This window comes from Lytechinus pictus, chromosome 1 (genome assembly GCF_037042905.1).
Source record: "Lytechinus pictus isolate F3 Inbred chromosome 1, Lp3.0, whole genome shotgun sequence".
Classification (NCBI taxonomy): Eukaryota; Metazoa; Echinodermata; class Echinoidea; order Temnopleuroida; family Toxopneustidae; genus Lytechinus; species Lytechinus pictus.
This window is the reverse complement of record NC_087245.1, coordinates 15,584,481-15,608,090: the sequence shown is the minus strand read 5'-3', so window position 1 is coordinate 15,608,090 and position 23,610 is coordinate 15,584,481. Positions and strand designations below refer to the sequence as shown.

General features: G+C 34.9%; 1 protein-coding gene across 1 annotated transcript; it reads left to right on the top strand.

The window, feature by feature from the left end:
• Positions 1 to 2,626: 2,626 nt before the first annotated feature.
• LOC129258209 (cell division cycle protein 27 homolog) lies at positions 2,627 to 21,631 on the top strand. Its single transcript, XM_064097042.1, has 19 exons — positions 2,627 to 2,702; positions 4,141 to 4,288; positions 4,750 to 4,875; positions 5,969 to 6,066; positions 6,490 to 6,662; positions 7,295 to 7,503; positions 8,004 to 8,106; positions 8,657 to 8,775; positions 9,406 to 9,487; positions 10,259 to 10,493; positions 10,718 to 10,890; positions 11,236 to 11,388; positions 11,970 to 12,050; positions 13,073 to 13,200; positions 13,621 to 13,738; positions 15,791 to 15,919; positions 16,357 to 16,431; positions 16,821 to 16,995; positions 18,572 to 21,631. Exons 2-19 carry the CDS (start codon positions 4,200 to 4,202, stop codon positions 18,673 to 18,675), a joined length of 2,370 nt encoding a protein of 789 aa, XP_063953112.1. The 5' UTR covers positions 2,627 to 2,702; positions 4,141 to 4,199; the 3' UTR covers positions 18,676 to 21,631.
• The last annotated feature ends 1,979 nt before the right edge of the window (positions 21,632 to 23,610 follow it).

Sequence of the window (23,610 nt, the reverse complement as noted above, 5' to 3'; positions counted from 1 at the left end):
AGGCCACGCGGTATTTGTCATTTTTTTGTGATAAATACATTGAGGCAGTATATTGACAAATAATCACTGGAAGAGAAAGAGCATCTTATAGGCCTATATAACGCACAAAGCAAAATAATGAAGAATGGCGGCAAAGCTAGTTCAATACAAAATGATTTCCTTTTCCTTTAAAAAAAAATGTTACAACACGTTATAATAATGAACAAATCAAAATACAGAACCTGAAGAAATTGATAACGATTCAGTGAATCGGAATCGAAACAAAAATGCGTATGTAAATATAATTATAAAATAGAAATAAAAAACGGGGAAAAAAATAAGAATAGCCCTTTCACAAGCAACCATAATTCTCCCTCCCTTCATACCCTGGACAAGTAAAGAAAAAAAAATACAGCTAGAGAAACGAAGCAAAGATGAAAAGCAAGGAAAGGGAAGGAAGCCGTCTCTCGGTACCTGGTACTCTGCCCAGATATCAAGATGTACGTCTAGGACCTATTCTCCGCGATTTGAAAAACAACGTGCATAACATCACAATTATTATGATGGTCATTTAAAAAAGTTCCTTGGTTGTTTCCAAGTTATTTAAATTGCCGTCGAGGGACTGCGCGAATGCACACGCTCCTACAGGATATGAATGAAAAAGTCGCAAACAGACTCCGCCGTTCAATCCGATACTGTACTGTATAGCCGGTATACAGATCGGCACGTGAGACAAGCGCAGAGGCGATGGATATGAATATTCATGAGCAGGTATTGATGTCATTTGGTCTCAAGGTGGCGCTCTTCATTTTTTATATCAATTTCAAAATCTGCATCAAAAGAAAGCTCACTTGGCAAAATTTCTCTTCTTTATATATTTTTTTGAGAATAAAAACAGTTCTTTTGGCCAATGCAATACATTTTATGGACTCAGAACTTGTTTATGAGTATTTTGAAAAGCGAAGAGTGAAATCTAAAAGAAAGTTTTGAAATAAACCAATGTCACAATTTACCTTTAAGGTCACACCACCATAAAGGGTCTGAAAGCCTAGACTAGTCGAAGTATCGGCTTATGGTCGCTAGAAAACCCCTTCCGCTATCAGCGCTTCTCCCTAGCATAGCGGGAAGAATCTTGACTGCAGTTGCAACGACTTGAGTTAAGAAACACTAAAAATAAAAAGATAGATCTAACGTGAGAGAAACAGGAAGTGAATGAACCGGAAGTCTCGACAACCTTTTGTTATTTTGGGTGGCTGTCGCAAGAACTCTTTCCGAAATTGGTATTCTGAATAATTTGATTCTGAGAAGCATACAGTAGCATGGGAGGTCCAGTGTCCGGACACTTTAAAATTTTGCCTTCTTTTTTGTCTTGACTTTGGATTGCACAAAAAATATGAATTCAGTAGTCTAGATCTAACTTTTTAGTGGTAAGATGGTGGTCCTTAAGTCTGCGCATCTAATAATGAGTGAAGATATATGAATTTCTTTTTCTTTCACAAAATCTTTCAGTTAATAATGTTTGTTATATTATGAGTAAGTGTACCAAATATCTCATAAGAATTTGAAAGAAATATAGGATTTTCTTGGAAAAACCTCGGGCAGTCATTTTCAGATTGAAAAAAAAACGGTACCCCATGTCTGAACACCCATTCACTTTACACACGATTCAGGGATTTGATGAGAAAGGGTGCAAATGGTAGATACATGTAATCTATTTTACATGCATACACAGACAATATTCACTGCAGTGTCATTGCAAATTATAGGCATTTTTTAATGTTTTGTTATATCTCATGTTATGTAAAAAGAAATATAAAGAACAAACAAATCAGGATTAAACAGAACAATATTTTTCATCAAAAACTCAATTTACTCACTGGTTAGAGGTGAGAAGAGAACTTAGAGAAGGATAATAAGATGGGATCCTGATTATCAGGAATAAAGTTGCCTTGTGACAGGCCATCACAGACCGCAATAAAAAATTCCAAAAAAGTGGAATAAGCACAATGATGCAAATGAAAAGGAAAAGATTGCAGAAAATACAGATTTTGAATGATTAAAATCATATTCAGAGATGATGCAGCTTTTAAAATTCTGGACAAAATATCAAATGCCTTTGCATTATCTTTTAAATTGTTTGTCAATTAATAGATGTAAAAATTTATAAAGATATGGGAAATTTTGCTGTCCTTTAATGTTTTAATAGTGGCATTAATTTGGTCAATGTCATCAATAACTAATTTTACAATGTACATGTAATCTACCTTGAAAAGTGGGGTAGGTGACTAGGCGTATGTTTGCACTTTGAACAAATTGCCCTCCACTTCCACAAAGATGCCATGATATGAATTACAATGAATATAGGCCATTTATGCACTTTGGCAGTGCTTATTTATAAATTCATGTATTACATTCATGCTGTCTTGAAGGGGGGGGGGATGGGTGATTGTACAGGCCATCCTTCCCTCTCTGAAAAGGTAAGGGGATCTCCCCCTTCCCCTGGCATATACGGGAGCGAATGGTCACTGCAACTTATTGGTTGCATACATTCATTATGCGCGGTGCAGTGCAAGTCAGTGACTCTCGCATGCAGCACATCTTAATTTCACAATTTTCATGTCCTATTCACGTTTCTTTCCTTTTTCAGGCGGCCATCTGGCAGTGCTTAAACCATTATGCCTACGAAGATGCTACCTTTCTGGCAGAGAGACTTTATGCTGAAGGTATGTGTGTTGAAATACAGTTTGTCAAGATGTAAGGGCAGTTTAGCCCCTGAAATGTACAAAAAAAAAATTGAAAAAGACTCAGTAAGTTGCAAAATGGCCCAGGTAAATTATCGGTTATCGGTGTGTACCTATTTCATTGATTTTTGTCTCTCCTGCATAGCAGAGCGAGACTATAGGCGCCGCTTTTCCGACGGCAGCGTCGTCAACATTGAAATCTTAACCAAGGTTAAGTTTTTGAAATTTCATCATAACTTAGAATTATATGGACCTAGTTCATGAAACTTGGACATAAGGGTAATCAAGTACTGAACATCCTGCTTGAGTTTCAGGTCACATGACCAAAGTCAAAGGTCATTCAGGGTCAATGTACTTGGACCATGTTGGAGGAATCAATATCAAAATCTTAACCAAGGTTAAGTTTTTGAAATGTCGTGTGTATCACTGAAGATCCTGCCTGAGTTTCAGGTCACATGACCAAAGTCAAAGGTCACTTAGGGTCAACAAACTTTGACCATGTTGGGGGTATTTGTGGAATTGTCATAACTTTTAAATTTTATGGATCTATTTCATGAAACTTAGACGTAAGAGCAATTATTAAGTATCCCTGAACATCCTGTGTGAGTTTAAGGTCACATGGCCAAGGTCAAAGGTCATTTAATAGGGTCAACAAAATTTTTATAATGTTGGGGGTACTTGTGGAATTGTCATCATAACTTTAAAAGTTTATAGATCTAGTTCATGAAACTTGGACATAAGAGTGTCCATGTATCCCTGAATATCCTGTGCGTGTTTCAGGTCACATGACCAAGATCAAAGGTCATTTATGGTCAATGAACTTTGGCCGTGTTTGGGGTATTTGTTGAATTGGCATCATAACTTAGAAAGTTTATGGATCTACACAAGTAGTTCATGAAACATAGACATACATGTAAGGGTAATCAAATATGAATGATTATTTTGCACACGTCTCAGGTCACATATCGTGGTCAAAGGTCATATTGGGTAAATGGACATACATGTAGTATTTTATTACACTGTTAAAAATGATTTAAACAACGCTGTTTACTATGTGAATGGCACAGTAGTTGTTTAAACATTTTAAACAAGTGTTTAAAATCTTCAACAACAAAGTTTAAATTCAAATTTAATTATTGAAAATTCAAGCATGGTTGTTTAAGATTTTAAACACTTGTTTAAACTGCTTAAACAACTACTGTGCGATTCACATAGTAAACAGCGCTGTTTAACTTATTTTTACCAGTGTATAATATGAGTGTTTTCTTTTGTGAATAATTATTCAGTAGCTGTTTTTAAAGTGAGCACAGCTGCTAATTCGAATCACGTAATACAGGCGGAAGAAATGGATATTTCTGAAGTGTAACATGTAGACCCATTTTTTCCCCCCTGACCATATATCACATGTTCTTTGTTTTAGTTGGGTCAGATGAGGGTCTATTCCTTCTTGCCACCTGTTATTACCGGTCAGGCCAGCCAATGAGTGCCTATACCTTGCTACAGACCAAAGGCTGTCCGACTCCAGCTTGCAGATTCCTTATGGCCAGGTGCTGCCTGGATTTAGAGAAGTGAGTATTAAGTATGACATTTAGGTACTATAGTTAGAAAAGATTTATGCGAGAGTAAGAAGAATTCAGAAATTCACACATTATTAGTGGTTGTCAGATTACCTATTTTTTATATATCATTATTGTCGATCACCAGTGTAGTACACTATATACCAAGTCAATTTTTGCATAATGAGGATTTGTGTGTTTCATTTTGATTTATTTGCTCATTCATGTTGTTATTCCACATAATTTTCTACAACTTAAGTCATTCGTTTTGATTCATTCCTGAACATGCCTTTTTTTATGGTCAATCATATTGTCTGTAACTATGCACAACACAGAAGTACATATTTTACCAATTGTGGAAACGTAAATAAGATTATAATATGCATGTAATACTTCATTGTAATATAGGCAATTATTTTTACCTTGTTCTATTATTATCATTATTAATTTTTTTTTTCTTTAATTTTTTTAAGGCTATCAGACTGTGAAACAGCATTATCAGGATCACCAATAATGAAGCCCAATACGTGTGATGATGTCGTATCATTATTTAAAGAATCAGCACCCTATGCACTCTCAGTACTAGGAAAATTATGCAGGTAATATGTGGCCCCTGGTAGCACAATGCTTAGCAAGGGTTTTACCCCCCGGTAGTGCTGATTTTCACAATTTATTGCATTGATCATTATGTGCAATCATCAAGTGTATGATTAATTACTAAGCTTTGTGTTATGGGCTTCTGGGTTCCAACCCAGCTTCCAATGCCAAACTTGAAACCACCTGTTGTGGTAATTGTACCAGTGATATGCTGAAAAGTCACTGATAACAAGTTACCATTTTCATCGGGTCCCAGTATATTTTCACAGCTTTGTTTGATTATTGAGTGTGAAATGGAAAGTGATTAATACATGCATGCCTTTTGTTTGAAACCTACCTACCTTTCAATAAAAACAATAATGAAATGAATTATTAACGACAGTTTTATTCATTTAAACCATATTAGAATTTACAGTGGTAATTTCTGATGGAATATTCCCTTATAAAATAATAATATTGTATGAATATTTTTATTACAATTATAGTGCATGTATTTTTAGAGTATCATATTCAGCGAACAAGAAGGTCAATTAGGATGTGTTGAATGTTGATTTTTCAAAACGCAGAACTTTATCATGATCATCGGTGCACCATACACAGTCAAAAATTTAAAGCTGATTTATGTTGATTATCTAAATTCCCCTGTTCCATCAGCGCAGCGTACGGCGCAGTTTGACTTGTCACAAGTTAGGTCAATTCTGGCGCACACTTTTCAAAATAATGTGTAAGCTTTCACTGTAAGAGCCCATTTAAAAAGACGTTTGAAAACTCAATTGATTCAGTGTGGCATTTTTTTGCAATCGCAATGCTGATCTTTTTTCAAAACACACCTTTTTCGGCTTTTAATTTTCCTCTGAATCTTATTCTTTGGACAGTCAATAGGGGGCAATGGACACACCCTTTGTTTCTTGTTATATCTGTGTTTTGTAATTGCATGGTTCATGTAGCTGTTTAAATTTGAAAATCAACACTGAACACATCTAAGTCAGTTGGGGGAAGACATTGCTTCACTTCTTTTGAATACTGTTTATATTTTGGATTGTGCAGTGTCTTTGCTTGTTGTCATAAATGTTTTACTTCCTTGTATTAATGCAGTGAAACAGAAAGGTTATCTAAATCAATAGAGGCACACAAGCTAGCTCTGAAGCACAACCCTTTCCTGTGGAGTTCCTTTGAAGCTATCTGTGATTTAGGTAAGCCACTTTTGCAAGTGTCCCGGCCACTTTTGGCTTCATCTTTCAAAAGGAAGTGTCTTTTTCTTCTGATGTCATTTCTTATAGACAAAAATAATCAGGAATCGGGGAAAGTCATGCGTGTGGTGGTGATGCTACAAAATAATAGTTTACCCTCCTATTCTTGCGGATGTCAATATTTCCGGTAAATTGATATTTGATTTCAGGTAACGTTAAACAGGTAGAAGAAGGGACAAAGTTAAAAAGAAGGACAGTAACTGTCTTTTGAGGTCCTTCCACCACACCTCACCCCAGTCATCTTTTAGATTGGCTGTTTGAAAAGGATGAGTGGAATAGATAATATCTGTTTTATGTGACAGGTTTCTGTAGCATATAACTATTTAATCTTTTTTCTTTTTTTCTTCCATCCAAATCAACCTAAAGGTGAGAAGGTGGATCCCGAGAAGACGTTTCACTTTGTTTCCACACCAACTGTCACGACCACACCCAATCAGCAAGATTCCTACCCCATCTTGGACACAGAGAACATGGGTGGGACCGGGCACCTCAACACATCAGCAACTGAAGTAACACCAGTACCATCAGAAACACCTCAGGTACGTACCATGAACCATTAAGAATGCTTGTTATCCAGTAAGTAGGTTTTGTTGATGAAGATACTTTTTAAACAAGATAGGTAAATGTTGTGATCTTGGTTCAATGTCTTAAAATGCAGCGTTTCAAAGAAAAGACTATCTTATTTGATACAGCACTTTAGAAGCCCATTTTTTTTTCCTTCACATTTAATTTTCATGAGTAATAGCATTATTATTCCAATATTACAAATCAGACGGGGTGTTAAGCACTTTTAGATTGTTAATAACACGCCAAAAGTGACAGCAGAGGGTGTTTGGTCTGTTTTTAAGGTACTGAGTTTTGGTAATAGATTTATTATTTGATAAATCAACTTTGTGGCCTCTCATCATGGTTGATGAGTAACATTATGTGTTAGGCAAAATAAATGCCTTTTCACTTGTGTGTAGATAGGCAATCATTTGATTAGAATCCACTTCATCATCTTAAACCTTTTTGAAATCCTGTATATGTTGTTCTCTGCACTTGACAAAAATAAAAGAATATTTTATGAAAATGTCGCCTTATGAAATCCTTAAACCATGATCTACATTTAGGCTCAATCAAATGACTGTGTATTTTGAAATAACAATGTTCTTTTTCTTCTCTGGATTAGGACCAACTGATAACCCATCTCTCTGGTATCAAGCCTCTACCATTGACCGCGCCCGATTTCAATAGTGACCCTGGTGTTACCCCTGACAGCATGATAACACCCTTCACTATACCCAATGCACCCCTGTCTTCCAGGCAATCTCAAGCCAGGATAAGTAGACTGCACCTCTCTTCCACCTCATCATCACCATATAGTCCTCTTACGCCAAGGTGTGTGAAAAATGTTTAAATTGCCCTTAACCAGTTTGAATATTATGTTGAGGAAATTGATATGTTGCACTTCATGTTTACTTTTTGGTTAGGTAGATGTGCTTTGTGACAGCTTGGTCAGTGACTGATTGGACATGATGTTTTATTGAGTAACCTATAAAATTAGAGAATATGTAATAGCATATTTCAGGGAAAATATTTCTACAATCAATATTCTGTTTCCATGAACAGGATATGTATTCTTATTTGCACTTTATTTACAAGTTACTCTACCTAAGTTGAAATTCTTAGGACCACTGCAATTTTTTCAACCCCATAAATTTGACTGAGAAAAGGTAAATAATGCATGTTTGAATAATATGTTCTGAAATCTTTTACTCCACTTATGTGGTTATTCCAATAAGGAATGTTAACCTACAGAAATGTAACTGTATCTTGATATCTAGATATTGACTTTATACTTCAATCAACTAATTTTCCATGCTTTTTTGTTGTTGCAGCTTTGGTGTTTTACCTCTAGATACACCCAGTCCTACCCCTGCCAATCAAACATCATTTACAGGAGATAGTAATTTACCTGATGCCAAGGCACCCATCAGGAGAGTAAGTATCACATATATATTTTTCCTCCACCAAACTGTTAAAGACTCATTGTTGATTTTGTGGAGCAACGTATGAATTTTGAAATAGCTTTTTCCTTGTTACGGTAGTGTGGCTAATCTTCTTATTTTGGTCGCTACAATTTTGTTGCACGTCTTACAATTAGGTAATTTACAAAGTTAATAGGATGTACATGCATTGCAGTGCAAATCGGTTTATGAGACTTTCTCATGAGGTCTATAACTAATCATGGGGTATACTATAGAAATTATTGTACAATGTGAATCCTTGAAAATTCTTGTGGTAGATTTGGGCCGATAAGGAAGACAAAGGTCCTCCCAAAGATTAAGGATTGATGATATTTGGGTGCAAATTAGGCTGCAAAAGGGTAGAATCACCCCTCACCATGGGTTATGTTCTTTGCTATTGTTGAGTACTGTTCAAACTTTTAGACAAATCCTTTAAAAGCATTGATGTATGATCTTCCCACAATTCTTTAATGTGTTCTAAAAAGAATAATCCATGATTTGAATATACTTGTTTCTTTTTCAAGGTGATAACGAGAAGAGGCCCGCAAGGTATCAAGCCTCCTGTATTCAGCCAATCGGGTAACAGCAGTAATACCAAAGACCCTGCCCTCACCTCACTCCAGCAAAGTCCTGCCCCGGCTGGGTAAGAACACACAAATCACTGTTAATGATCCTCAAGAATTTATCAGAATTCTTGATGCAAACTCTAAATATGAATCCCCACCCCTCGATCAAAGATTCCCAGACAAAGTTTATTATATTTTTTTTTTTCAGTGTTTTCTATGTCTTTCAGTAACTTATCTATTATGTAACACTTCATTGTATGGCATATAACAGAATTTATTTCACAGGGCCACACAGCCTTATTTTAGTTTCCCTTTTTTTCAACTGATGAATTAGTATGTTTTACCCTTTCTTTTTTATTGAAAGGCATTGTAGTGACATTCTGTAATTTCTTTAGATGTATTTTATTTGTATGAATAGGTATATGCTTGCATTCTTTTTATTTACATTGTAATGACCTGTTTTTTTATGAATATGAAAATAAATTATCAAACAAAAATACAAATTCAAAAATCTGTCTACCTATAATTTCTCTTTTGTGAGACTGTTTATTACGCCTAACATAATCATTTTATGTACATGGTCATTTTAGCAAGTTACGATCAATCAATTATATGATATGCTATTTGAGATCTCTGAAACACTCCTCTACATATCACAGTGTGAATGACTGAAGAACCTCTATTTTTTTCTTTCTATTCATATATAGATCTGCAGTACAACTACTCTTTCCATCAGCTCATGGGGTCAGAAGAAGTTCTCGTCTATTCAGCAATGCTAACTCAGTTAAGGTAAGTTTGTCTTGCATCTCAACCAAATTGTTACATTTGTGCATGTTCTGTTAATGCTTCAGTACTATTGTGTGAAATTCATAAGGGAAAGTGAAAACAAATAGACAATGACATTGGTTGGTAGGGTATGACTTACAGTGCTAAGCCCCTCAATTTTCGCCATTGATGCTAAAATCTTGGTAAGAAAGCATTTGAAGTGATATCTAAATGAATGTGTAATGTTTTTGTGTACATTACATGCCATGCATGTGAAGATAACCATGTGAATTCAATTTAGGTAGAGAAATCATAACATTTTGCAGCAAGGAACTAAAATATTTTTTGTCAATTTCTCATACTGTAAATTAAAAGTGACACTCATTGTGTGAACAGCTACAGATTTCTAACATTGGATGTAATCCTGTGGCAGTAATGTTGTCTCTTTAATAATTGAGTTGTGAGATTCAACCTAGATTCAATCCAATCCTGTTCAATTTAGGAATTTCATCTATTACAAATAAAGACTGAAAAACTACCATATTTGAGTCGAGTGTTAAAGCTGTTATGCAAATGCTCCTGAATATTAAAAAAAAAAGCATTTCAGGTTTGAGCACGTCCTTTTCATGACCTTTCTTTATTATGAAAGAAGAAAGAGGTACCATTAAGCCTCTTCAACAGTTCTACAAATGAAAATCTTCAGAAGTCACACAGATGTTGTGTACATCTGTCGGGAGTTGTTTATTTGAATTCACTTTAAAGTTTGGTTGTTTTCGCCTTCTTCTAACTTGACAGGAAAATACAAGTGCAACAACCAAGACCACCGCCAATAGAACAAAAACGGGTGTTAGTAAAGTGCAGAAGGGAAAGACGAGAGCAAGAACAACAAGAAGTTCAACAATTACGAAGCCTCCGGATACGGATGATATAACAAAGCTAGAAAATCAGAAATCAAATGAACTCAATAAAGCCAATAATGCTGCTGCCAATTTGCAGCTCCAGATCGCTGACATGCAGAAGACATCAGCAGGTAACAATGTCACATGCTTTGTACATGCATCGTCTTTGTGTACTACTCATATTTATACATAATCAAACCAAAATGCTTTCTACAACTGCAGGCAAAAACTTGTATAAAAGTAGATGATTTTGATAAATTACACCCCTCTCAAAGATTTATTTGTTATATAATAATGAAGTTGATGATGAAGTCAAAGTTGAAGGTGTTTATGATATTGTTATGTTAATGTGCAGAGGGTCTTCTTCGCTTATTACGGGACGTTGGCAAAGCATACCAGGCTCTTAGTCGATATGACCTGAAGAAAGCAGTAGAGCTCTTCAAATCCCTTCCACCTCAACACTACAATACAGCATGGGTGCTATGTCATGTTGGCAAGGCATTGTTTGAGATGGCTCAATATCATAAGGTAAGCTATTTTCATGTAGCTAGAAAACATCATCTCATTCTGATATTGGATTCATTATCTAATTGTGAGATGTTTTTTTTCTTCATATTTACAACACCCACCTCTTTCTCAAATAGTAAAAAAATATGGTAAAATGTGGTGATTCAGTTTTCAGTGATTTAGCTCCAAACATGGTAAGAATGTGCTATACTTTTCTGTTTTTAAACAATTTACATATTAATTGATAATCCCTTTAATGTTATCAGAATATTCATATGTAACTTTATGTAATTATCCATAATTGAAACACTTCTTCAGCCAATTATAGAATTCATATTTTGTTTATTTTATTTGTTTATGTTTTAGGCAGAGGCAATATTTTCAGAAGTACGGAAACTAGAACCCCACCATCTAGGTTATATGGAGATCTACTCAACAACGTTATGGCACTTACAGAAGGAGACCGCACTGTCTGCCCTTGCACAAGACCTTACTGATTTTAATCCAGAGTCTCCTCAGGTGAGATGAAAATCAATAAAGATTATTGTTGCGTAACGATTATGATAAATCAGCTTGTATGTAGGGCTTGATACATCATGTCTCTAAGCATGTTACCAACATTATTTCCCTGGTCATATTGTAGCTTGTGTGTACACAAATATATGCACTTCTTTAATTCTCAGGAAGCATTACGGCAATCGCTACTGTACATTTTATTTCACATTATACTGGATACCCATTTAACACGTGGGTAAAGAGTGGCAAAGTGTAGATTAATCATGTCTTGCCAAAGGGGGCTAACGCTGCATTGTGATTTCAACACACGACCCAGTCTTAGGGGAGATTTTCAGAAGAATCTTTCATTGGCTTTCATGGACAATTGTTCTAAACTAACGCAATTCTTGTGCTGATCAGCTGAGAACAATATTTTCTCTGAGAATCACTGGCATGACACTATGTGGTGCTGACTATTTCTGAGTATAATTGCTTTCATTCATACCAATAATTTTATGTTGTCTTGACAGGTCTTTATCCTATGAAAATCTTGATGTAACAATTTGCTGTGATAACACTTTCTTTTCTATCAAAAATGTATTTAGGCCTGGTGTGCAGCTGGTAATTGCTTCAGTTTACAGAAGGAGCATGAATCTGCTATCAAGTTTTTCCAAAGAGCAATACAGGTAGGTCATCAAGCAATATTTATCTTGTAAATATACAGAGAGAGTATGTAGTGTTCATTCAGGCCTTGCCATTGCAATCCATATGTCAGACCTGCCAACCAAGTACGTTTTAGCCGTATATAGTACGTTTTTTCTTTAAAAAATATGTTTTTTTTACAAAATCGTAATTTACTGAGAAAAATCATCTCTATATGTCTCTTCATAAAACGTACACAAATATGGTTATTAGATCAATGTAATTTCAGGTAACTTGTTTTTTTTTCAATCATTTTGTAAAAACCAGGGTGAGATATACACAAGTTTCAATGGGTTTTTTTTTCATCTGCAAGAGCAGTGCGCATTTTAGCTTGCATGCAGCTTGAGCGCCATGATGGGCGAGTGCGCCAAGCATTTTATTATGAAATACACTTTTTTAGGGAAAAATATAAAATATTTATCTCACACGGTAAAATTACTGATTTTTTTGTCAAAATACTGATTTGGGGGATAAGAATACTGAAAATGCAAAATACAACTTGGCAGCTCTGATATGTGACTATCAACTTATTACTGAGAGATAATCCTTGCCCACTTTACAATTAGAAGGATGTTCACACCCTTTGAAATTTACATTTGAGAAATGAGGGAATAAAGTTTGTCACCCTTTTGAAACACATGATCTCATTCAATTACAAACTAAGGTGGAAAAAAAATATATACAAAATCTGTACAGGACGGCAATGCCCCCCCCCCCCCCTCCAAAACCACATGCTGTTCATTGTTAACATTACAAGAGCAAGCTCACTTTACTTTTATTGAAGATCAAAGTGAGAGCAGATTTGGGGGTCATCAAAAAGAAGAAATGAAAAGAAAAATTAGATTGAATGGTGCATCTCATTTTACAGTACAATATAGAAGGAAAGTATAGCTCTACTCTTTCAGAAAGTACCTTTCAGAAATACTTATAATGAGGGGGCTACTTGTACTCCTTTTTCCCATCTAATTCTTACAACTTTTAAAACCATTTTCTGTCCATTATCCAGGTTGATCCCAAGTTTGCGTATGCGTACACGTTACTAGGACACGAGTATGTAGCTACAGAGGAGTTGGACAGGGCCATGGCATGCTTTAGAAATGCTATAAGGATAAACCCTAGGCATTATAATGCATGGTGAGTTATCAAATTCTATACATATATGATGGGGATGCCGTCTTAAACACAATATCTTATTTACATCTATGTTATTGTACTTTGTAACCATATTGGATTTCAATTTTGTAAATTGACCTCTTCAGGCTTTCCTGCTGGACAATATTTTCATGTATATATACGCAAAAAAAAAATTGAAAAAGAAAAAAAAAGAGAGAAAAAATTAATCCTAATTTTTCAACATATTTCACCCTTTAGGCTTATGTTTTGTGTACAGGTACATAAAGTAAAACTTTTGAATGTTTTGAGCCTGAATATGCGGTGTGGAGCCATTTACTTGCTGTGCAGTCAAGGTTGTGAATCTTGTTTTAGGTCATTGATTCCACTCAAGCATGTTGTTTCAAATATGAATCCTGTTTTTTTTTATCTTTCTGTCTCCAGGTATGGTACTGGTATGATCTATTATAAGCAGGAGAAGTTTGCCCTTGCTGAGATGCATTACTGTAAAGCACTTGCCATTAATCCTCAGAGTTCTGTACTACTCGTTCATATAAGTGTGGTAGGTATTATTTACTTTACTTGGATTACTTTATTACATTAGGAAGCTTTTGTCAGTAATTCATCGCATTATACAGTTCATTTGATTTGGGAATAATTTTAAGGTTTGTTTATTTTTCATTTACTACTTTTTGTCTCACCTGCGAAGCAGAGTGAGACTATAGGCGCCGCTTTTCCGAGGGCAGCGGCGTCAACACCAAATCTTAACCGAAGGTTAAGTTTTTGAAATGACAACATAACTTAAGAAATATATGGACCTAGTTCATGAAACTTGGACATAAGGTTAATTAAGTATTACTGAACATCTTGCCTTAGTTTTAGGTCACATGACCAAGGTCAAAGGTCATTTAGGGTCAATGAACTTTGGCCAAGTTGGGGGTATCTGTTGAATTAGCATCAGAACTTTAAAAGTTAATGGATCTGATTCATGAAACTTGGACATAAGAGTAATCAACTTGGACATAAGAGTATCACGTAACATCCTGTGTGAGTTTCAGGTCACATGATTAAGGTCAACGAACTTTGGCCAAGTAAGGGGTATTTGCTGAATTACCATCATAGCTTTGAAAGTTTATTGGTCTAGTTCATAAAACTTGGACATAAGAGTAATCAAGTATTTCTGAACATCCTGTGCGAGTTTCAGGTGACATGACCAAGGTCAATGGACTTTGGCCATGTTGGGGGTATTTGTTGAATAACCATCATAACTCTGAAAGTGTGTGGATCTGATTCATGAAACTTGAACATAAGAGTAATCAAGTATCACTGAACATCCTGTGTGAGTTTCAGGTCACATGATCAAGGTCAAAGGTCATTTAAGTTCAACGAACTTTGGCCAAGTTAGGGGTATTTGTTGAATTACCATCATAACTTTGAAAGTTTATGGATCTGATTCATGAAACTTGGACATAAGAGTAATCAAGTACATGTATCACTAAACATCCTGTGCGAGTTTCAGGTCACATGACCAAGGTCAAAGGTCAATGAACTTTGGCCATGTTGGGGGATATCTGTTGAATTACCATCATAACTTTGAAAGTTTATGGATCTGATTCATGAAACTTGGACATAATTATCACTAAACATCTCATTCGAGTTTCAGGTCACATGACCAAAGTCAAAGGTCATTTAAGATCATTGAACTTTGGCCATTTTGGAGGTAATTATTAGATTGCTGTCATAACTTTCAAAGTTTATAGATATAGTTTATAAATTGTGGATATAGGGGTAATCGAGTATCACTGACAAGTCTTAGGTCGCATGATCAAGGTAAAATGTCATTTAGGGTCAATGAACATAGTAGTGTATCATTATATGAATGGTGTTTTTTGTGAATAATTATTTTATAGTAGTTTTCAAAGTCAGCACTGCTGCTATTTTGAATCGCGCAATGCAGGTGAGACTGCCAGAGGCGCTCCACTTGTTTTCTTTTATATCAACAGTAAAGAACAAAAGCTGACCATATTAACAAAAGAAATCCAATGTGCCAATCAAATAGTTAATTCCATATTCCATCAAACAAACTATTTAGATTTCGAAGAACTAAGAAAGAGGCAAATGAATGTATAAAAGGAAAAATAAATATAATGAATGTAGTATGCTAATTTGAGAGTTGTTGGAAGTGTATATATGACCCTTGAATGATGTTATTAGACCTGTTCATGTTGTCTATATATAGCTGTGCCCTGATCAACCACAAGTATATGGAAATCCATCAATGTCACAAATTTTTCTTCAGGAAATTTGCACAATGTCCTTTGTAAACAACGAGAAGCACACTGAATTTTCAAAAAAATATATGAATATACATCATATCTAGAAAATATTCTAAAAACATGTATTTTAGATGCTGACGTTGCTGGCTTTCCGTAGTTTTGGTTGATTGAATCAATCGTAACTCTTTGTACGACGGCCCTTGTGCTAATATAAAAAGCCCTGAGCTGAACTGATTGTTTATTGGATTTCGTTCCCATATTATTCCACATAAATCTGAATAGTAGGTATGTTGAATAGACATTTGCTATTATTAATTTTTCTCTCTCTTTAAAACCAGGTTCAACATGCCCTTCACAAATCTGAACAGGCCCTTGCTACTCTAGCCAAAGCTGTACGCCTTGATTCAAACAACCCTCTTTGTAGGTTTCATCGTGCTTCAATATTATTTGCAACTGAGAAATACCAGGTAGGATGCTTCGTCTAACATTATATTATGAAATTTTTGAAAGTCTTAAAAAGATGCTTGTTCACTCCAACCACTAGTACTAGGAGGTCATATGAAAGATGGAGATAGGCAAATAAAGGTTCAAGAGCATGCAATGCGAATCAACTTTAATCAGTGATCACACATGGAGGACAATTCTAAATTTGATGATGGCGGTGGTAGTGACGGTGGTGATGATGATGATGGCGGTGATGATGATGATGATGATGATTTTTATTCACTATTAACATAAATGAAGACTTTTCTATTCAGGATAGCTTTGTAGTGGTTTCAAACTCACTATGAAATACAGGAAGTTTAAGTATTTCATGGTGAGGATGATAGCAATATTTATAATATCAATGATGATGATGATGATGATGATGAGAATGATAATTTTGTACCTGCTATCTTTACAGGATGCCTTGAAAGAGCTAGAAGAAATGAAACAGATGACACCATCAGAATCATTAGTCTACTTCCTTATAGGAAAGGTATGTGTCCAACAAAGCTCTCATACCAACAACAACAATTGTTATTTGATATCTATATTTGTTTGATATTTTATCAATTTGTTTCACCTAAAAGATAACAGTTGGGTGCGTTTCCACCTCATAGTTCTTATTATAGAACAAAATCATTTTCTACAATGAAATCTTAATAAAAAAATCATAGTAATTCTCACCGTAATCTTTATCCTCATAGTATTTTACTTCCCATGAAAATGCATATCTTCAGAAAAATGAAAGCAAGAGCAAATGTCTGGGATAATCCCTGCTAGCATGGAGTGTTTTCTTTTGCAGGTCAAAAAATGAACTAGTTTATCTCCAACACTCCAAAGCCTTATATACTATACGTAACAGCTATCTTCTTGCATTTACAGGTATACAAGAAGCTAGGTCAAACTCATCAAGCCTTGGCAAACTTCTCATGGGCCTTAGACCTAGATCCTAAAGGAGCCAACAGTCAGATCAAAGAAGCTCTGGACAAGCATTATCTTCCTGAGGATGATGAACCAGCAGTTGCTGCTCTAGCTCAAGCAGACACACCCAGTCAAGGTATGTTAAATCTCAATATATTACTTACATTACTAAAGCAATGACATTACATAAAACATTTTGGATTCTATTTCTTTGTGGAGCATGATGAAAAACATCCATAGCCCAAATGGAGTGGTTCATCTGGACCCATATATTCGCCTTGTGAATACCTACTTAGCCGCATTGAAATCAGTGTAGATTGGCCTTTATGTGATCATACCTTTGGCCATTTTTTAACCATTTCATGTCAGATTTGATTTTTGGCATTTTTTTTTTGTCGTCTGCTACTGAATTAGGGTCATAAAAATGCTGAAATTGAAATGAAAAATGATGAGGACATACTGAAGTACTCTGTATGCAGTAGTAACACCATGTACATCAATTCCTTACATCTGCCTTTTTATTTGGGGGGGGGGGTTTATTCCATCAATTAAATAATATCCTTTCATCAAATTAATGCTGAAATTGATACGAAAAAAACATGTCATTCAATTTTCCTTTCATCATTTCAATTATCTCACAAAAACAAACACTATGCTTCTTCTTTATCATCAAACAATTTTCGATCTGGAACACCCGCTTGAGCTAAAACACTAGATATTGTAAGTGAGCTGCTACAAAAGAAATCAGAGTGATCATGCATTGGCTTCAGTCACTCAATGACCTCGTTCAATCATTCTGCAAGATATGGGTTTGGAGGGTTTTAGAAAGGTTCAGTTGCCTCTTGTCCAATAGTAGATACAATTTATCAGTGCTTCTTTGAATAAACTGCAAGTTTTACACATCTTACCAGTGGGATAAGCATTAGTTTGCAGTCAAGTCCTGCTCTGGCACTCAAGTCTAGTGCATGTTGCCGTGTCCATTTTTTTTTTATGTGCGGTATTGTTTGTATTCATTACCGCCAAGTTAGATGCTTCCACTCTTTTATTGTTGACAAGATTAATGCTGAGATGTAGTCAGAGGTATTGGGTCATGTTCTTGGAAATGAGAAGATTCAATGCGAAGGCAGAATTTTTTATCTCGACATCCAATGGTTCACCATGGCGTTATGTAATTTCTTGTATGAAAACTGTACAAAATGTCTCTTGAAGGAAGCGTATATGTGGGGTCAAACATGATTAGCATTTCACAGAGCCCATTTCTAAAGGTTATAGATAGGTTTCATATCTTGGGTGAGATGGTTAGCAACAGCTCTTGTCAATTCTTTGGAACAGGTGCTGGTGGGAATGGAAGCCATTAATCTTTTGAACATGTCCTTTGAAATTAAAAAGAGACAGAAAGAATGTTATTTGTTATATATTACATCACCTTAAGATGTTAATGTCTACACACACACACACACACACACACAAATATAAATGAGCATTTGGTAATGTGTAACAAAGCATGCAAAATTAAGTGTTTAATTTGACAATTTCACTTTAGGATCATTGTATGTTTTTGGTGAATTTGTTAGAAATAGGCACTCCATACCTGGTCTCGATTGGTCTAGGGTTGATATAATCATTGGTATGAGAATACCCACCTTTCAGTTGAATATTATGTCTTACTAGGTTCCTCTTTTTTACCTCTCTTTTGATTCCAACATACATAGGAGGTGTTGAAGATTCTGATCCTACAGAAGACACGTCAAGGGATAGCATACTGGATGGAGAGGACATGCAACTCCAAGCTAATGAGAGTGATGAGAGTTTATGATCATCAACAAACATCTAATGCATGCATGGACTAGTGAAATTGAATATGAATGAGAATACCCGACTTTAAATGGTTTTATGCAAGGACAAAAACTGATGTAGAAATGATTTATGCAAACACACCGATCATGAATGAAAATACCAAACTTGAAATGGGTCATGCAAGGCAAAATTGTCATGGGAGTCTCTGTGTGAGCCTGCTCAAGCATTACTCATGAAAATATTAGTCAGATGGTAATCCAAAGTTTTGAATTTGGCTTTGTCCCCTGTTCACTAGGGTAGCCGGATTTAACTCATACTTACTGCAATTGCCCATAGCCCCTCCTCCAATGTCCCTGCTTTCAGAAGGCAGATACCCCATCCTGCCACTTTGCCCAGTTTAGCATGTCCTCTTCAAACCAATCCACCTCAATGGGATAGCACCCCCCCCCCCCCCATGCCTGGATTGATAGCATCAGATTGCCATGTATGACACCAACATGGCATCAGAACTAATTAAGGTTGGAATTACTTTAAGCATGCATAAAGAATTTGAACTAGAAGTTCTGCATCAAGTTATCTCTTATTTCAGTTGTGAAGCAGCCATATCATACCCAGAAGGAACTCCACGCGCCTTTCATGTCCCCTTCCCTTGGAGCGTACCTGGGTGGGATTCTGAGATTCAGAACTGCCCAGTCTTGCTTATTGTCTGATCGATTTATTGTAAATGTAATGATTTCAACCTGAAAAACTACATGTACCAACTGTTCAGCATCTACCCAATTTCTCATTAAATACCCTCTGAAAATTGAATACAGGTAATTTTGCTCAAGTTGAATCTGTTGGGACCAAACAAATCCGTTGACTTAAGACAAATTTGATTTTGAACAGGCGTATAACAAGTTTTGCATTATCTGGTTGAAGAAATTGCTTGGACTCGGGTAAATATATGACTTACAGAGGGTCGATTTATAAATGCAAATTTACCTGTGTTTCTGTTTCTTGCTCTGTTCTGTGATTTCTCTGGGGTGGCATGGGTGTCATGGAGTTGAAGAGGTAGTGTCTTATGATACACATGTTTAGCAATTCCAGTTAGAGCCTCATGTTCAAAATATCACTGTACTTAATTTAGATATCATTTAGGTGATATAACATTTAAGAAGTTGCATTATGTATCCGCTAAAAGATGGGGGACAAATAACATAGTTATAAAGGTGTATGACTCTGATCTTGTTACAGTAACTGGTGTTATAATCTTGCTCTGTTGGGGGTCTGTATACACAGACTATGTCATGAGTAAAAGAATAATCGTGTTTTCATCGATCGAATATTGGGTTGAGTTGTTTTGTCTCAGTTAACATTGACTTATGGAACTTGTGAATTTGATAAAGTATTCATAAATCTTTTGAAGAAATTGATAGAATAATTTTTTTAATGACACTTGACATTGACAAAGTGACAATTTTGCCTTTGATGTGACACAGAAGTTAGTAAATAAGGGTAGAAACAGTCTATGTGAATTTGCTCGAAACCTCTCAGTTAAGATATTTAACTTTGAAGTTTTGAGCAAAATAACTTATGTCATCTTCATGTAAAATTATGTTCCTGTTTTTATTTCGTTGATATTCTTACTCTAATGAAATTATGACCTAATAAAATCAGCCTTCTTTTCTATTTCCCCTGATATATGAAATAAAATACTGGTATGGTCTACTGAGTCTGGTAGCCATCATGAATGTAATTTGGCCATAAGGAGAGTCTATTTTTCCATGTCCTATGAATATGTAAAACTTTTCTGAAATCCTATGAACAAGTTTTTGTTTAAAAAAAAACCAAACATATTTTGAATTTTACTGTTTCATAATTATTGTCACCCTGTTTTCCCTAAAAATTTACGTATACATGTAGTTTTTATAGAAACATTCATGGTGACTTCAAGAGGCAGGCATTCATGTGAAAATTATTGCCAGTCACTTTCCTATGTTTTGATATTTTGTGCTGTTACAATATTACCAGGTGCTACTTCCATGGCTCTGTTAAGCTTCCATTCTTGACACTCAACAATATTTTTCTTCCTACATTTATCAGTTAATGAGAGAGTTGATGATGTAGTTGAATGTTTTGTCAAATGACAAAGTTTCACTGTCACAGCAGGGATCAAGAACCCTTTTCTTTTTTGTCTTATTATATGTAGCTATTAAACCAAGCTCACAAGTTTGTGTCAAGTATGGATATTTTCTATCAATTTTTACCTTTGATTTGGGGGAAGGTGTTTGAGATATTCTCAGAAATAAGTTTTAAAGCTAAATGTGAGAAAGTCTGTAAAACCAAGGTTAAGTATTACTATATCATCGTGGATCTAGATCTGGTACAGTTACATAAATAAATAATAAATAATAATATCTAAGCTAAAAAGCAAGCACACTGAAGATCGCCAACACAGATAGGCATACGTGGGACAGTGTATCATTATTGCTGGAATAAAGACCCGACGGAAGTGACAGAATCCGCGCTTATTTTGCTTATTTCTCAGCAATTACACACTTTCTTCTAGAATCCTTTGGCACATATTTTTTATTCATACAAACAGACACTTTGGTGATCATTATATTAAATTCTGTAAAAAGTCATTTTGACATCGTCCCCACAACTGGAATTTATCTTTAAGGTTTTGCAACATCTCTTTCACATAATGTGCCATTCAAGTATAATTTCCATTCATATATTGTTAATACTAAATTTTTATTTGTAGGCATTCTCAGCCTAATGAGTTGTATAACATGTTATCGTTGTGGCAAATAGCCTGGCAAAATAGGATTGTGTACATGTGTAAATATTGATGCTAATCGTATAGTAAACTTCATTGTACTGCAGAATATTATAAGTAGGATGATGGCAAAAGATTATTTACCATCAAATATATGTATCATCTATATGTGAAAATGTAATAAAAAATTGAATCCATGGTAATGGTAAAATTTCATTTCCATACTTTGATTTTTATTTATGTGTGGTTAATCCTATCCCTTTTTACCTCACCCCGGCAAAGTTGCAATCAATATTGAAAGTACTTTGAAATTGATAGTAGTCCAGGCTTCCTGAAATGACATGAAGAGATTATCTTGATATTGAGTAGTACTAGTCATATTTCATACTATATCTCTCAAGATATTATTCAATATATTCTCTCATAAAAATATATACCCGGTATCGAGAATATTCTCCCATGGGTCATGTCATGCATCTAATTGGGAGGATAATAATCTGACATGGTCATAGTTCACAGATGTCACTGTATACCTAAAATGTTATATTCTTGTAGTAACCATAGAAACTTTCAAGGGACCAACTTCAAACTTACTTCATGCATGCATGAAAATCTGCAGAATGCATAACAAAAAATAGCATTTGCTTGACAAGCAATCACATATTGAGCAACTGTTAAGCCAAAGGTAGACATCAAGTGAAAATACATGTAAGCACTTTTTTGTTTGCATTTTGCATTCATGTGTACACTAAGGAAGAAAATATTGCTTAAAGGTCAAGTCCACCACAGAAAAATTTTGATTTGAATAAAAAGAGAAAAATAAAAAAAGCATTATGCTGAAAATTTCATCAAAATCGGACGTAAAATAAGAAATTTATGACATTAAAAGTTTCGCTTATTTTTCACAAAACTGATATGCAAATGAAACAGTCGATGATGTCCCTCACTATTTCTTTAGTTTTTTATTGTTTGAATTATACAATATTTCATTTTTTACAGATTTGACAATAAGGGCCAACTTGATTGAACCATATAGAATTAAACAATGCTAATTGCACATGTTCAGGAAGGAATTAATCGTTGTTTCACATGACAACAGGGAGAAAATTGGAATATTTCATATTTCACATAATAAACTACAAAAGAAATAGTGAGTGAGTGATGTCATCAGTATCCTCATTTGCATACCGACAAGGATGTGAATATAACTGTTTTGTGAAATTAAGTGAAACTATAAAATGTCATAACTTTCTTATTTTACATCCGATTTTGATGAAATATTCAGTGTTATGCTTGTTGGATTTTTCTCTTTTTATTCCAATCAATTTTATGTTGGGGTGGACTTGTCCTTTAAAAGGGTAGACATATTTTGCTAACACTCTCAAGGAACTGATAACAAAATAACAATATTAAAATATTGATAATTTGTTACCCTAGGCTGAAAGTAATATTACTTGAAGTTACAGGAAAATTAGACAAAACTGAATTTTCAATCACAATCAGAATAAAAAAGTGAAAAGATTTGGATTTGCATTATTTTGGTGAATCTGGGGACCGTTTCAAGGAAGGACTTGTTAGATGTTTTATCTGACAAGTACTGTTTTATCTGACAGTTACTATGGTAACGGCGACTCTCAACCAATCATAATCACGGAAAGTTGTCAGACCTGACAACTTGTCAGACAAAAACATTGATGAAACGCTTTCTAGTTCTATGCATGATGTGTCTTCATGAATATTCAATGAGGAATCTGATGTCATATCCCCATTCTTTTGTATTTTATTACATAAAATTATTGATTAAAATCTTCCAAGAACTAAAAATATGGATTTCCAACTGATTCAATGCATATATAAGGTATTCATTGTATTCACATATAAAAAATGTGACATGATTATGATTTCATGTAATAAAATAAGAAAAAGGAAATGATGTCACATCAGAATATTCATGACGACATGATAACTGTTCAGTTTGCAAAATATTGCTTGACTTTAAAATGCAATAACTTTATCATCAGATTTTGATGAAATTTCGATCCAGCATTTTGCTCACTTAATTTTACTCTATTTAGATATAATTATTTTCAGCCCGGATTACTCCTTTAAATTGAATAATAGCAATGATATGATGATAATGATCATAGCTATATGATAGGAGGCCGGCCTAGAGAGAGAATGGCTATATAT

Bases quoted from the DNA above. Each gene is read 5' to 3' on its own strand.
- LOC129258209 (XM_064097042.1), top strand. From the start codon at position 4,200: ATGAGTGCCTATACCTTGCTACAGACCAAAGGCTGTCCGACTCCAGCT. The intron at 8,107-8,656 runs GTAAGTATCACA...TTCTTTTTCAAG, and splicing joins CCAAGGCACCCATCAGGAGA to GTGATAACGAGAAGAGGCCC. The intron at 10,891-11,235 runs GTAAGCTATTTT...TTTATGTTTTAG, and splicing joins AGATGGCTCAATATCATAAG to GCAGAGGCAATATTTTCAGA.